Here is a 12,157-nt window from a genome sequence, read left to right as displayed (position 1 = left end):
ACACACGTGCACAAGCATACACACGTATTCATTACATCAATGATAACACACGTGCACAAGCATACACACGTATTCATTACATCAGTGATACTCAACTTGCGGCTGTGTGGCCCGCGATGGAATTGCACACATTAAAAAAAAAAAAAAAAAATGCACCTGAACGCAACATGTTCATGCCCAAATGTTCATGTCATTCTGGTCAATACTCCACTTCTGTTATAGCATTTCAGTCTGGAATATGGAATATCTTTCAATAATCTATGATTTAGCTGCCAAGTTGTCAAATACCGCCGTCTGCTCGTTACCCAGGCACTTATGTATGTACTTAACCTAACTAACTTAACCTAACTAACTATCCGGTGTGCACAACATTGTCAGACTAAACTCCGGCTAACACCCCAAAAACCTACAATCCGCCGCAGAAAAATGTATATTGTTTGTTTATTAATTGGCCCCTGGCCTTCTATCATTTCACGAAAGTGGCCCCCCACGCGCAAAGCAAGTTGAGTATCCCTGTATTACCGTAAATTCCGGACTATAAGGCGCACCCGTATATAAGCCGCAGCACCAAAATTGACTGTTTTTTACATATATAAGCCGCACCGGACTATAAGCCGCGGGTGTTTTGATGTTTAATTACCATATGTAAGGGTTCGTGCACAGAGAGGAATGTCGGGAAAGAGATGGCTGTTTGGGGAAGCTCCCATTTATTAACATTTCAACAAAACAAAACAAAAGTCAGGTCACTAATCCCCAGACAAAATCACACAACAATAGGCTATATGTGCAGCAAACGGCTGTAACCAGAGAAGTCAAGTCACTAATCCTCGTCTTCCTCTTCTTCCTGCGTACTGAAACCACCAAAGTCCTCATCTTCAGTGTCGGAAACGAACAGGTTCAGGGTGGCTTCGTCAACCACTCTCCTCTCTCCTTCATTGTCACTCAAAACCAACGAACTCCTCTTCGTCACTGTCGGCATCGAACAGCCTCTGAAGCCTCTGACGGCCCTCAGCGCCAGCTGTGGCGGCGTCATCCTCTTCATCCCGCAGCAGTCCAGCGTTTTGGAACCCGTTGGTGATTGTGGATGTTTTCACACTCCTATAATATTCCGTGATCTTCCTTTGTGTGAATTCGCCGAAGTTTGTGATTTTCTCCTGGTAGTCGGGAGGGAGTTGTTCAGTAGTTCTCGCCCGGACGGACAGTCCCTTTCGTCTCATGAATCGGAAGCACCAAGATGGGCCACCTATGAAATGTTCAATTTTCATTTCGGTGGCGACTGTTTTGGCCTTCAGTCGGATCTGCACCGTGGAAACGCCTCGGCCGTCTGCTCTCTGGGTCAACACCCAATCTTCAAGGGAATCTTCAAGTTCGGGCCATCTGCTTTTATGACCTCTGAAGGACTTTTTGGTCTTCTTGCACTGAGACAGTTCCTCCTGCTGCACCGTCCAACGCCTCACCATTGACTCGTCGATGCCCAGGTTACGCGCTGCTGCTCTGTTTCCCTCTTTTAATGCGAGATTGACTGCTTTCAACTTGAAAGCTGCGTCGTGTGAATTTCTGCGTACCTTCCCCATGGTAAGTGAGAGTGTTGCTTCTACTGCTCGTCTTGTTGTGAATATTCCTTGATCTTCCTTTGTGTGAATTCGCCGAAGTTTGTGATTTTCTCCTGGTAGTCGGGGGAGGGAGTTGTTGGCCGAGTGGCCGTTTGCTTACCGTAATTACCATATGTAAGTGGTCACGCACAGAGGGGATTGTCGGGAAAGAGATGGCTGTTTGAGGAAGCTCCCATTTACCGTATTACCGTAACATTTCAACAAAACAACATAACACAACACCACCGTTGTTTATTTTTACAGTGCACACAGTGTCCGCGGTGTGGTGAAAAGAGGGCAAGAGAGGAAATTAAAACAGAAGTGGATTTATAGTTAGAAAGAGTGCTAAAAAAGAGAGATTTTATTTGTATTTTTTTTTTTTTTCTGAAAAAATCCATAGATAAGCCGCACCGTTATATAAGCCGCAGGGCCAAAAAACGGGAAAAAAGCCGCGGCTTATAGTCCGGAATTTACGGTACATCATTCTGTGTTTGTGTGTTTTAGTGTTTGTGTGTTTCAGCATGCATGTGTGTGTGCGTGTGTGTATAGGGATGTGTGTGTGTGTGTGTGTGTGTGTGTGTGTGTATAGGGGTGTGTGTGTGTGTGTGTGTGTGTGTGTGTGTGTGTGTGTGTGCGTGTGTGTGTGTCTCACCCTGGCAGGCCAGAAGGGGAAGCCCTTCATCTTGGCGAACACCAGCTCTCCCGGTCTGAAACGCTCTCCGCCCTTCCCCGGCATTCTGCCTCAGCTGAAACACACGGAGAGGGAATCAAACCGGCAACCTCATACTGATCCCACTGAGCCTGCGTCTGCTTCATCATCCGCTGTGCTGAGAAGGTGACCGGATGCAACCTGCCATCCCTTCCAGACCTGCACACAGCCAGCCCAGGATGCTGAGGCGGTCTCGTAAGTTCATGGACACAGGTGAATCCCCCCCCCCCCCCCCCCCAGAACTTTCTACTCCATTAGATTACTCTTATTTACTACATTGCACTCCGCTTAGATTGTAAATTCCAATTTAATTTAATGCCTATTTAACCCGGACTGCAAACTTCATATTTTAATGCCTACTTATTTAACACTCTATTTGTGTATATATTGGACTACACTTGCAATGTTGTGTGATTTTGTCTTTGGGTATTTTTCCTATTTCCTTTTATCTCTGAATATTGATATGACCGCTACTAGGGATGTCAGCCATGTCAATCATGTCAATCAGTAAAAAAAAAGAAAAAAGGAGAGGAAGTTTACATTACCCCATTAATTATGAGTGGTAAAAGAAAAATAAGCTATACAATCTATTTCTTAAATAACTCATTCAGGCAACGTGCTCTGTATTGTGTCGGCTATCTTCACATTTAATTGACATCCTCTTCAATTAAGTCTCCGACATGCATGTTGAGCGGCGTTAATTGGCGATTGAAAAGTATCAAGTTAGCGTTACTCTTTACCGCACAACACGTTAGTTCAGAGAAATTGTTTCACAACGGGAGACAGATTGTCTGTCAGGGGGAGTACAGAGCTGCATTGCCAAATGGTTTCCAGTTTGTCTGGGCTGTAAAGATTTTAACAAGAAAATGTAACTTTTTTGTGAGAAAAGCCATCAGATCAGACACAACTTATTATTCAAAGTAGAGTATTGTATATACAGTACATCTTAAAGCATGACTTTGGGGGGTGTTTAAAAAGGAGAACAGCAGTTACTTCTGGAGTTGCAGCCCATTTACTTTTGTCTACATTTAGTTTACATTTGCTCTACTTTGAATTGTAATTAGTGGCCGGGCCAGCAAAGCGGCAGGGCCACTTATTGTATTTGCCTGTATTATTATTCTTCTCCCAGGAAGTCAGACTTCCCATGCATGAATATAAACCAAACTTTGCACAAAGGTCCAGTCCCATGCCAAACTAAGTTGACGTGAATTTGGCACCAATAGTCCTGATGGTGGCGCTACAGTGACCGTCTAAAGTTTCAAACTTTGAAAATTCATAACAAATCAGGCATATGGGCTACGGCTTTGGCACTTTCACCGAAATGTGTGCCCAAATGAGGAGAAACTTTTGTACGCTGCAACCTATGGCCAATTATGAAGTCTAAAGACCGCAAACCTGCAAAAACTCCTCCCACATTTTTTCTTCAAACGACACCAAACTCCAGCATCTGCATCGATAGCCTGTCCTCCACAAAAGTATCAAACAGATTTTTGATAGATCAAAAACTGAGCCCACAGTGCATCAAAATGTTTTACTGTAAATGGTACTTTAAACAGCTAATGCAAATTCTTGCTAAATAAAGCTTGAATCTCCACGAAAAAAATTGACAAGATTTTGCTGTCAGAGTAGTTGAAGTGTACAAAATTTAAGAATTGTATCTCAAAAACTGAATTTTTGACAGTATTTTGAATTCTGCCCTCATGTATAGCCTAAAGAGCATCGTAATTACCTAATGATGTGATGTCACTTGAGCAATGATGTCATCAGCGATGATGTCATCAATGATGTCATCAGTGATTATGTCATGACATGCCATAATATAAAAAAGCAATTTTTCAGTCTATCTCTCTCTGCCTCCACTGTCCCTACTCTCTCCGCTTCTATGTTCAACTGCCATGTACTTAACCTGCTGCCTTCTGCCCCAGCCCTGTCATGAACGGCAGTGTTCTAATCTAAGCAGACTGGATTGCATGCAGCAGATGACAGAAAGCTCATCCATAAGAGACTTGAGACTTGACTTGGACTTGTGACTAAAGACTTGAGACATGACTTGGACTATAGCTAAAAGACTTGAGACTTGCCCGGCCACGACCCATTGCTGCGCAGCAGCTATAATTGAATACCCCTGCTATACGTGATACCGATACGATGTAATCAATAAGTTCAGTGACAACAAAGTCTGACTGCACAATTCTGTTTATTTCTGAGCCACACATCATTCTAGCGATATCTAGAATGTAAACAATAGGGGTGGGAATCACCTGATACCCCAACGATACGATATTATCACGATACTTAAATCATGATAGTATTGTGATATTGCAATATGCTAGTAATATTTAAGCAATATCACACGAGAGGGAGTGCGGTTGTTGGCTAATATCGGCACTGCTGTGATTCGGTCGTAGGCACGAGGCCGTAGGCCGATTGCCGAAGATAATCACAGCAGTGCCGATATTAGCCAACAACAGCACGACCTCGAGTGTGATATTGCTTTTATACAAGAGTTCTATTAAACAAAGCCGATTAAAAAAATGACAAAAAGCTGAGAAAATATATGATTTCTCTATTTATTCCTCCGCCAACAAAAATAGTTCCCTCAGCTTTCTGCTTTGCCGAAAATGTAGCCCAATCAGCCTAATTAACTGCAGGCTGTCTACTTTACTACTGTCTACTCTACAGCTGTGAAGCGTTTTGTTGATTAGAGCAGCTGTGAAGCGGAGTGATCTACACACAGTGAAGCGCCAGTGCGTTATCATGAAATATTGGCACTGGTAGGATCCCTCTTGTCCAATCAAATTGCCCGGCCGGAACTAACTGTTATATAATGCAATATAATGAGCATTGCGATATTGTGATATATTGCTACTTATTATCTTTTTTCAATTGCAAATGATGTCCCCAAATAAAATAAAAATTGCATGCACTTGACAATTCATATAAGAAAATAATGTGATACTTGGCATTTGTGCGATACGATATATTGCCACACAAAATATTGGAATACTATGCTGTAGCCCAGTGGTTCTCAAATGGGGGTCCGTGGCACTTTGCCAGGGGGTCCACGAAAAGTTTTCAAGTAAAAAAATAAAATGCTACATGTTAATTATTCCTTCTCAAACTACTTCCTACATGGTGCTAGTCTATCAAAATATCTTGGCTGTCATTGATTGTGTTGCATAGTGGTTTTCTGTACTGTTGACAAATTGTGATATTGTAAGTCGCTTTGGACAAAACAAAAGTGTCTGCTAAATGACGTAATGTAAATGTAATGTAATAAAAATATATATATATATTTTCTTTTTTGCAAAATCTTCATAGTTCAACGAAAATAGTTTATGCTTTAAAGAGCATGGTGCAGGTTAGAGACCCCAATCAGTCAATGTGTAGGTGAATTATGGAGGAACTCGATTTTCACATTAAGACACTTACATATACACTACAGTGACTTCTGGGGTCGTTTTACTTTTTGAGCTTTTATTTTGAAATAAAACTCTGACGTCAGAAAGGGGAGTCGCCAGGCATGCTCGTCTGTCCCTCTGTCTGTAGTCACTTAGGTCAGGGCTGTCAGTCACACACTATGGATGCTAACGCCGGTTTTCAGGAGGAAGAGGAGGTAGCAAATGTTTATGCACATGCATGTGATGGGCCTCAGGCTAATTTTGACAGTGAAAGAGAGCAGGAACAGCCCACAACGGACCGCGGAGAGAGAGTTGTGAAGGAGCGTGAAAGCAGCGGAGGCGGGCCGAGGTGCGGACTGTAATTCGACACACACACAAGCGAGCGGAGGCGGGCCGAGGTGCGGACTGTAATTCGACACACACATACATACACACACACACACACACACACACACACACACACACACCAAGTGTGAGAGAGAGAGAGAGAGAGAGAGAGAGAGAGAGAGAGAGAGAGAGAGAGAGAGAGAGGGGGACTGACGGAGCGCCCCTCCACTCGCTCTTTCCCCTGCCTCCCTCCCTCCCGGAGCGAGAGAGACGAGAAAGAGAGAGTATAGAGAGCGTGTCACCGCGCAGACAGCAGGTACACACACACACACACACACACACACACACACACCGAGAGAGAGAGAGAGAGATAGAGAGATAGAAAGAGACTGTGTCACGCAGACAGGCAGCAGCAGCAAAGTGGAGCTGACTTGTTATCTGCATGCAGTAACCTGGCGACACCCGACCCAAAACTCACTGACAACGACTTACTACAGGCAGCTACTGACTAAATGACTAACTATATACTTAAGCAATATATCACGAGAGCAAGTGTGTTGTGGTGAATATATCCCCCTGATCAGTTGTTATCCCACGAGGCCGCAGGCCGAGTGGGATAACAACTGAGCAGGGGGATATATTCCACAACACACGCTGCTCGAGTGCTATATTGCTTTTATAAAAGGGTTCCAAGTATAATAATATAATAATAATAACACTATAAGTCCGACTGGCATGGTATTCTGAGAGTCAGTTCACTCAGTTGAAACACTACTGTAAGGCGGGACCTCTAGCAAGAAGATAGACCTGCGGGTGATTTGATTGGATCGTTCTGGAGACTGAAGTTGACATTGGCCAATCCTGGCGCTTGGCTGAGAGCAAAGCCCGACCAGGGGCCGGTTGCACCAATGGCGGCGATTGAGCCAGAAAGACAGTCTGAATGAAATTGAATGTAACGTTCCCAATTCTATGTATTAACTTCTAAAAAACTAACGGCAACATTTTGGAAGGCTAAGCCACACAACTAGTTAGTTATAATCTAACGTCGTGCTTTCAAAGACAGCGAACTGGCGGTGTTACGACGAACACGGCTCAGTTGACCGCAGTTACGACGATGACGGTCAAAAAGGTCTCCGCGGAGATCTCTGTTACAGGCAGTTAAGACCAGTGTAAGACCAGTTGGTGCAACCGGCCCCAGAGCCGTATGCCGACAGCAAGTAACGTACTTTTAGTAAGAGAGTTGCGCCATCATGCGTCCATAATGACTCATTGTACAAAGACTTGAAGGACTAGTGACCCTCCATACAGCAGATCAGGAGAAAGCTGTTTGGCTCGAGCGCAGTGCTGCCATTTAGTAAGAGAGTTGCCATGGTAACCAATAACCCATGGCCATGGGTTATTGAACTCGGTTACTGGAATTATACAATGGCTGTGAACCAATCAGATTGCTTGATTTGAGGTACCCATTTTATAATAAAAACTAACTAGTGATTAACCTACCAACTAACCGACCGACTAACTGGCTGACTGATTGACTTTGACTAGCGTACGTACCTGACCTGCTATCTGTCCTGAAATGCGACTGATTTGACCATGGATTTGACGACAGTGGGAGGGGAGAGGGAGACACGCACGCGGGAGCCACTCCCCACTGTGACGTAGCAGACTTTGTCTAACAGAATAAAAGTCTGTTATTTCCTTCTGAAAAAGGAAGGTGTTTTTCTCCATTTTTTTTTTCAAACTTTTTTTTTTTTTTTTTTAATGATGCATTAACTTTTCAAATGGACATAGGGACAAGGTTAAGTATACATTTAGCAAAGGAATTACCCTGCTCCATGCTCTTTAAATCTAAAATGGTTCATGGATTACATTCTAATAACAAACCTATCAAAATAAAAGTCAAGCACGTTACCGTGGAAACAATTAAGCTTAGCCCAAAATCACAAATCAGAATGAGGGGGTCCCCGGTATATTTTCTATCTTGTAAGGGGTCCTTGGCTGAAAAACATTTGAGAACCTCTGCTGTAGCCTATCGATCCCCCACACACAAACACACCACTAGTAAACAAAGATTTTCTTTTTTAAGTATGAACTTAGTTATTTATTTTCCACAGCTCATTGACAATGAAATCATCTCCAGTTTAGATTTGAGCGTAAACTGAAGGCCAAACCGAATAGATTTTCATTCAAACTTATCCACATTTAAATACATGTTACACTGATTTATGCCAGTCTAAAACTCCTGAATGTGATCTGGTAGACAGTGGCTGCAGACTCAAGAAGAAACTCTCCAGATACCAACAGGTTTCATATTGAACTATTTTCTTTGTGGATAATATGCATCTTTATTCTCTCTCAATTTGTGATTTTCATTGTATTTTGATATTAACACATTGAGTGCCACAGCGCTTCAGTAAAATTGTCTGGAGCCTGTGCCAGGTTCACTTCCATTCAGTTGAAAACAGCTATAGAATTTTTTCTATTAGGGGTATATTGACAGGACTGGACTCAAATGAAACATTGGACACTCCTGCTTCTCTCAAAGAAGAAATTTTGTTTCTAGACAGTTCCATTATGAAATGACAGCCTCTGCAGGAAGAGCACTTTCAAGGGTTTTCTGCTGTTTTTTTTTACTTTCCGAGATAAACACACTTTTATGTAAACAAAGGTCACAGAATGAATTCTGCTTCAAGTGTGATAAAATGCTATACCTAAATGAAAGGTTGGAATGTCTACTTTACCTTGGGGGAAAACGTATGTAAAAAGAATGTTTCATTGATTTTTTACAAATATTTGAACACCGCTTAGTCCAACTTCAAGACGCTGCTTTTTATGGCATCAAGGTGTATGTTGCAGGCCATCTCTCCATAAGGAAACATGATATCAACTTTTTTTTTTGTGATGATGAAAGTACACTTCCTAAGCTTTCATTTGGTGTGTAACAATCAAATATTCCACCACAACATTTCATGCAGTGTATTCTTTTCTTCAAAAAAACCTTCAAAGTAGTTTGCAAATAAAACACATTTTTATGCATAGTATTTTCATAATAGCCCACAGAATGAATTCTGCTTGATAAAATGCTATTCCTAAATGAAAGGTTGGAATGTCTACTTTACCTTGGGGGAAAAAGTATGTAAAAAGAATGTTTCATTTATTTTTTACAAATATTTGAACACCGCTTAGTCCAACTTCAAGACGCTGCTTTTTATGGCATCAAGGTGTATGTTGCAGGCCATCTCTCCATAAAGAAACATGATATCAACTTTTTTTTTTTGATGATGAAAGTACACTTCCTAAGCTTTCATTTGGTGTGTAACAATCAAATATTCCACCACAACATTTCATGCAGTGTATTCTTTTCTTCAAAAAAAACCTTCAAAGTAGTTTCCAACTAAAACACATTTTTATGCATAGTATTTTCATAATAGCCCACAGAATAAATTCTGCTTAGAGTTGAACAAAATGCAATACCTCAAACGAAAGGTTGGAAACTCAACTCAAGTCAATAACAACAAGTATGTGAAAAGAATCTTCCATTTATTTTCTACAAATATTTGATTCCAGCTTTTTTTTTTTTTTTCAAAAGAACCAACACATTTTATGAAAAAAAGGCATACACATGACTGATGCTATTACTGTGTTACAACTGCTACTATTCTTGTTACAGTAATGACACTGCTATTGGACGGCTTGACAACAGTCAGACAGCAGGCAGTTTGTGTTTGGAGGTAACGTTACTGTAGTCTTGAAGGACTGAATCCCGCTACAGCTTTCTCTCCAGTGTCTCTACTTTTCAACTGTCAAAGCAAATAAACATACTAAAGCTTGATGGACTGCCCACACACTCGTTGACACTAACTAAACTAAACTAAACACTGCATCACTGGCTGATGTCTTCCTTTGCGACTGGCGTCTTCCTCCGAGCTGTGCTCCAACTCTGAAATTGAATATTTTACATGGTATTATTAGTATGCTAACGAATTGCAGGATCGTTATTCTTACCAAGCTTTGTGTTGACGAAAATAAATTGATGAATAATAAAAGGTGTGTGGGTGTGTTTATTTTATTTTTTACATTTCTACCTCCTATTTTTCTCCTGCTTCTTTTTATTATTAGACATTACATTACGGCATTTGGCAGACGCTTTTATTCAAATCGACTTACAATATCAGAACTTACAATATCACATTTTTGTCAACAATCGAGAAGTCATCTATGCATACAATCGTCTGGCATTTACAGCTTTAGTAGTAATAGTTTCCTGTAAAGGATCAATAAAGTAGGCTATCTATAGCCTATATGTAGGTTCTAACCTCTGGAAGCCGCCTCGTCCAAGAATGTTCGCCTCTTAGGTCCAGGGCCAGGGGGCTGCCATTCCTCATCTCTGGCGTCATCAGGAGATGATGAAGCCGTCTCCTCGGGCTCATCCGTGTCTGTTTCAGGGAGATCTCTCTCCCGAACAGCACGGCTGAGAGCCTGTTGCAGTGTGAGCTGCCCAGGCCCTGGGAGCGGCCCACCACGCTTACGCCTGGCCTTGGGCATGACAGCTAACAGCTAACTAACGCTAGTCTAACTGTACACTAACGCTAAGACTAACGCTAGTCTAACGCTAGTCTAACACTAACGCTAGTCTAACAAAACAGACACACAAGACAGACAGACAGACAGAGACACACGGACAATTTTTTTTTGTTTTTTTGTTTTTTTGTACACAGATCCTATCTACCCTGACCTAACTAACGCTAAATGCTAACTGCTAAATCTAACCCAGGCACACTCGCTAGCACACTCACACACACCCGACACAACCCACCCACGCACGCACTCACCTCACACCAAGCACTCGAATCCACTCACTACACAATCTCACAAACTAATCTAAAATCGCTATGCTACTAAATTCTACTAAATGCTACTAAATGCTATAAATCTATTCTCTTCTTCTGCTACTGATACTGCTAATGCTACTGCTACTGACCAACCTACTCTACAAGAGACTCTGGGCGTCGCAAGGTTTTAACGTGGCTGCACTGCGCAGCTGCGATGTGATTTTTAAGGTGGCGCCGTGTGATCCCTTGAAGGGATTCATGCTCACTGGCTGGGTACGACCTTAAACAGAAGAATTATGGAATAATATGAATTATGATTTTAGGACGTCCACAGACGTCCTTGGCACTGAACGTTACTTTTTTTTAGGACGTCCACAGACGTCCTTGGCACTGAATGTGTTAAGAACAACAAGAAGAATATTCATAGGCTACATTGTTTCACACGGCTCTTTACTTTCACTGTATTCAGACTTTATGTATAAGTCACTGTTTGTCTGCGAATGGAGCATTGTCTTGATGTAGCCCTTCCTAGCTGCTATACTAACTAGCTAGACTCTAGCTAGTTAGTCTAGCAGCAAGACTAGCTAGCTAACTAACTAGCTAGACTCTAGCTAGTCTTGATGCTGCTTTCTTGGCTAGCTGAGCTCTCCATTGAAAACAAGGCGTGTTTTCTTCTCTCAGCTAATGTCTCATAAAGGTGAAATTAAAATAGATGAAGAAGCGTTTTGTAGTTTCTACTTCCTCAGATTAAACTGTGTGTGAACAGCTTTTACCCTCCAGCTCAGAGAAAACTCTCTCGTCTAGTTTTATTTCCACACGCATGTTTCACTCACTGTGTTTACAAATACAGCCATGCTAAACGTTAGCAAACGAGCTAAAGGCTAGCTGCTATTGTCCAGCTGTAAGTACGGCTTTAGAATGAACAACAGCACCAGTATTGTCTGTGATGCGTTAACAGTGTGAAAGCCGTCCGTACTTACCGGGAGTTTCACTACAATCCTAAAACCGTCTGTTAATGTGTCTTCTCTCTCTCGTGCTGCAGGGACCTTGTTGCTAAGCGCTCCTGCTCGCCGCCATGTTGGATGCTCTGCTCACGTCATGTGACCAGAACAGCCGCTTTCCCGCTACATTCTTCTTCTTCTTCTTCTATTAGCTTTCCGGCAGACTGGATGCCTTGCGGCACATTGCCAAAGAACTTTTATGGAAAGAACTGAAAGCTCCATATTGCCCCATTGCAACATCAGCGCCCAACAGCCTCCGCCATTTTTTATTTTTGGAAGCGTGACAGCGCCAAAA

The 12,157-nt window shown here is 42.2% G+C and overlaps 2 protein-coding genes across 2 annotated transcripts in view; one reads left to right on the top strand and one right to left on the bottom strand.

Moving 5' to 3' along the window:
* The window catches only part of LOC310780224 (WD repeat-containing protein 55-like), a 21,605-nt gene extending 9,656 nt beyond the window's left edge, over positions 1-11,949 (bottom strand). Inside the window, exons 1-2 of the mRNA XM_083640807.1 lie at positions 11,842-11,949; positions 2,245-2,338 (exon numbers count right to left, since the gene is read on the bottom strand). Coding sequence (XP_083496933.1) covers positions 2,245-2,328 — 84 coding nt within the window. The 5' untranslated portion in view covers positions 2,329-2,338; positions 11,842-11,949. The remainder of the gene's footprint in view (positions 1-2,244; positions 2,339-11,841) is intronic.
* LOC310779427 (NLR family CARD domain-containing protein 3-like) overlaps positions 1-12,157 on the top strand; it is a gene marked incomplete at its 5' end in the record, with an annotated part of 223,235 nt that overhangs the window by 105,863 nt on the left and 105,215 nt on the right. The gene's annotated exons all lie outside the window — the stretch shown is intronic.

The sequence above is a fragment of the Poromitra crassiceps genome, assembly GCF_964638095.1.
Source record: "Poromitra crassiceps genome assembly, chromosome: 7".
NCBI lineage: Eukaryota > Metazoa > Chordata > Actinopteri > Beryciformes > Melamphaidae > Poromitra > Poromitra crassiceps.
The sequence above is the reverse complement of the archived record's forward strand: the minus strand, read 5'-3'. Positions and strand labels throughout refer to the sequence as shown.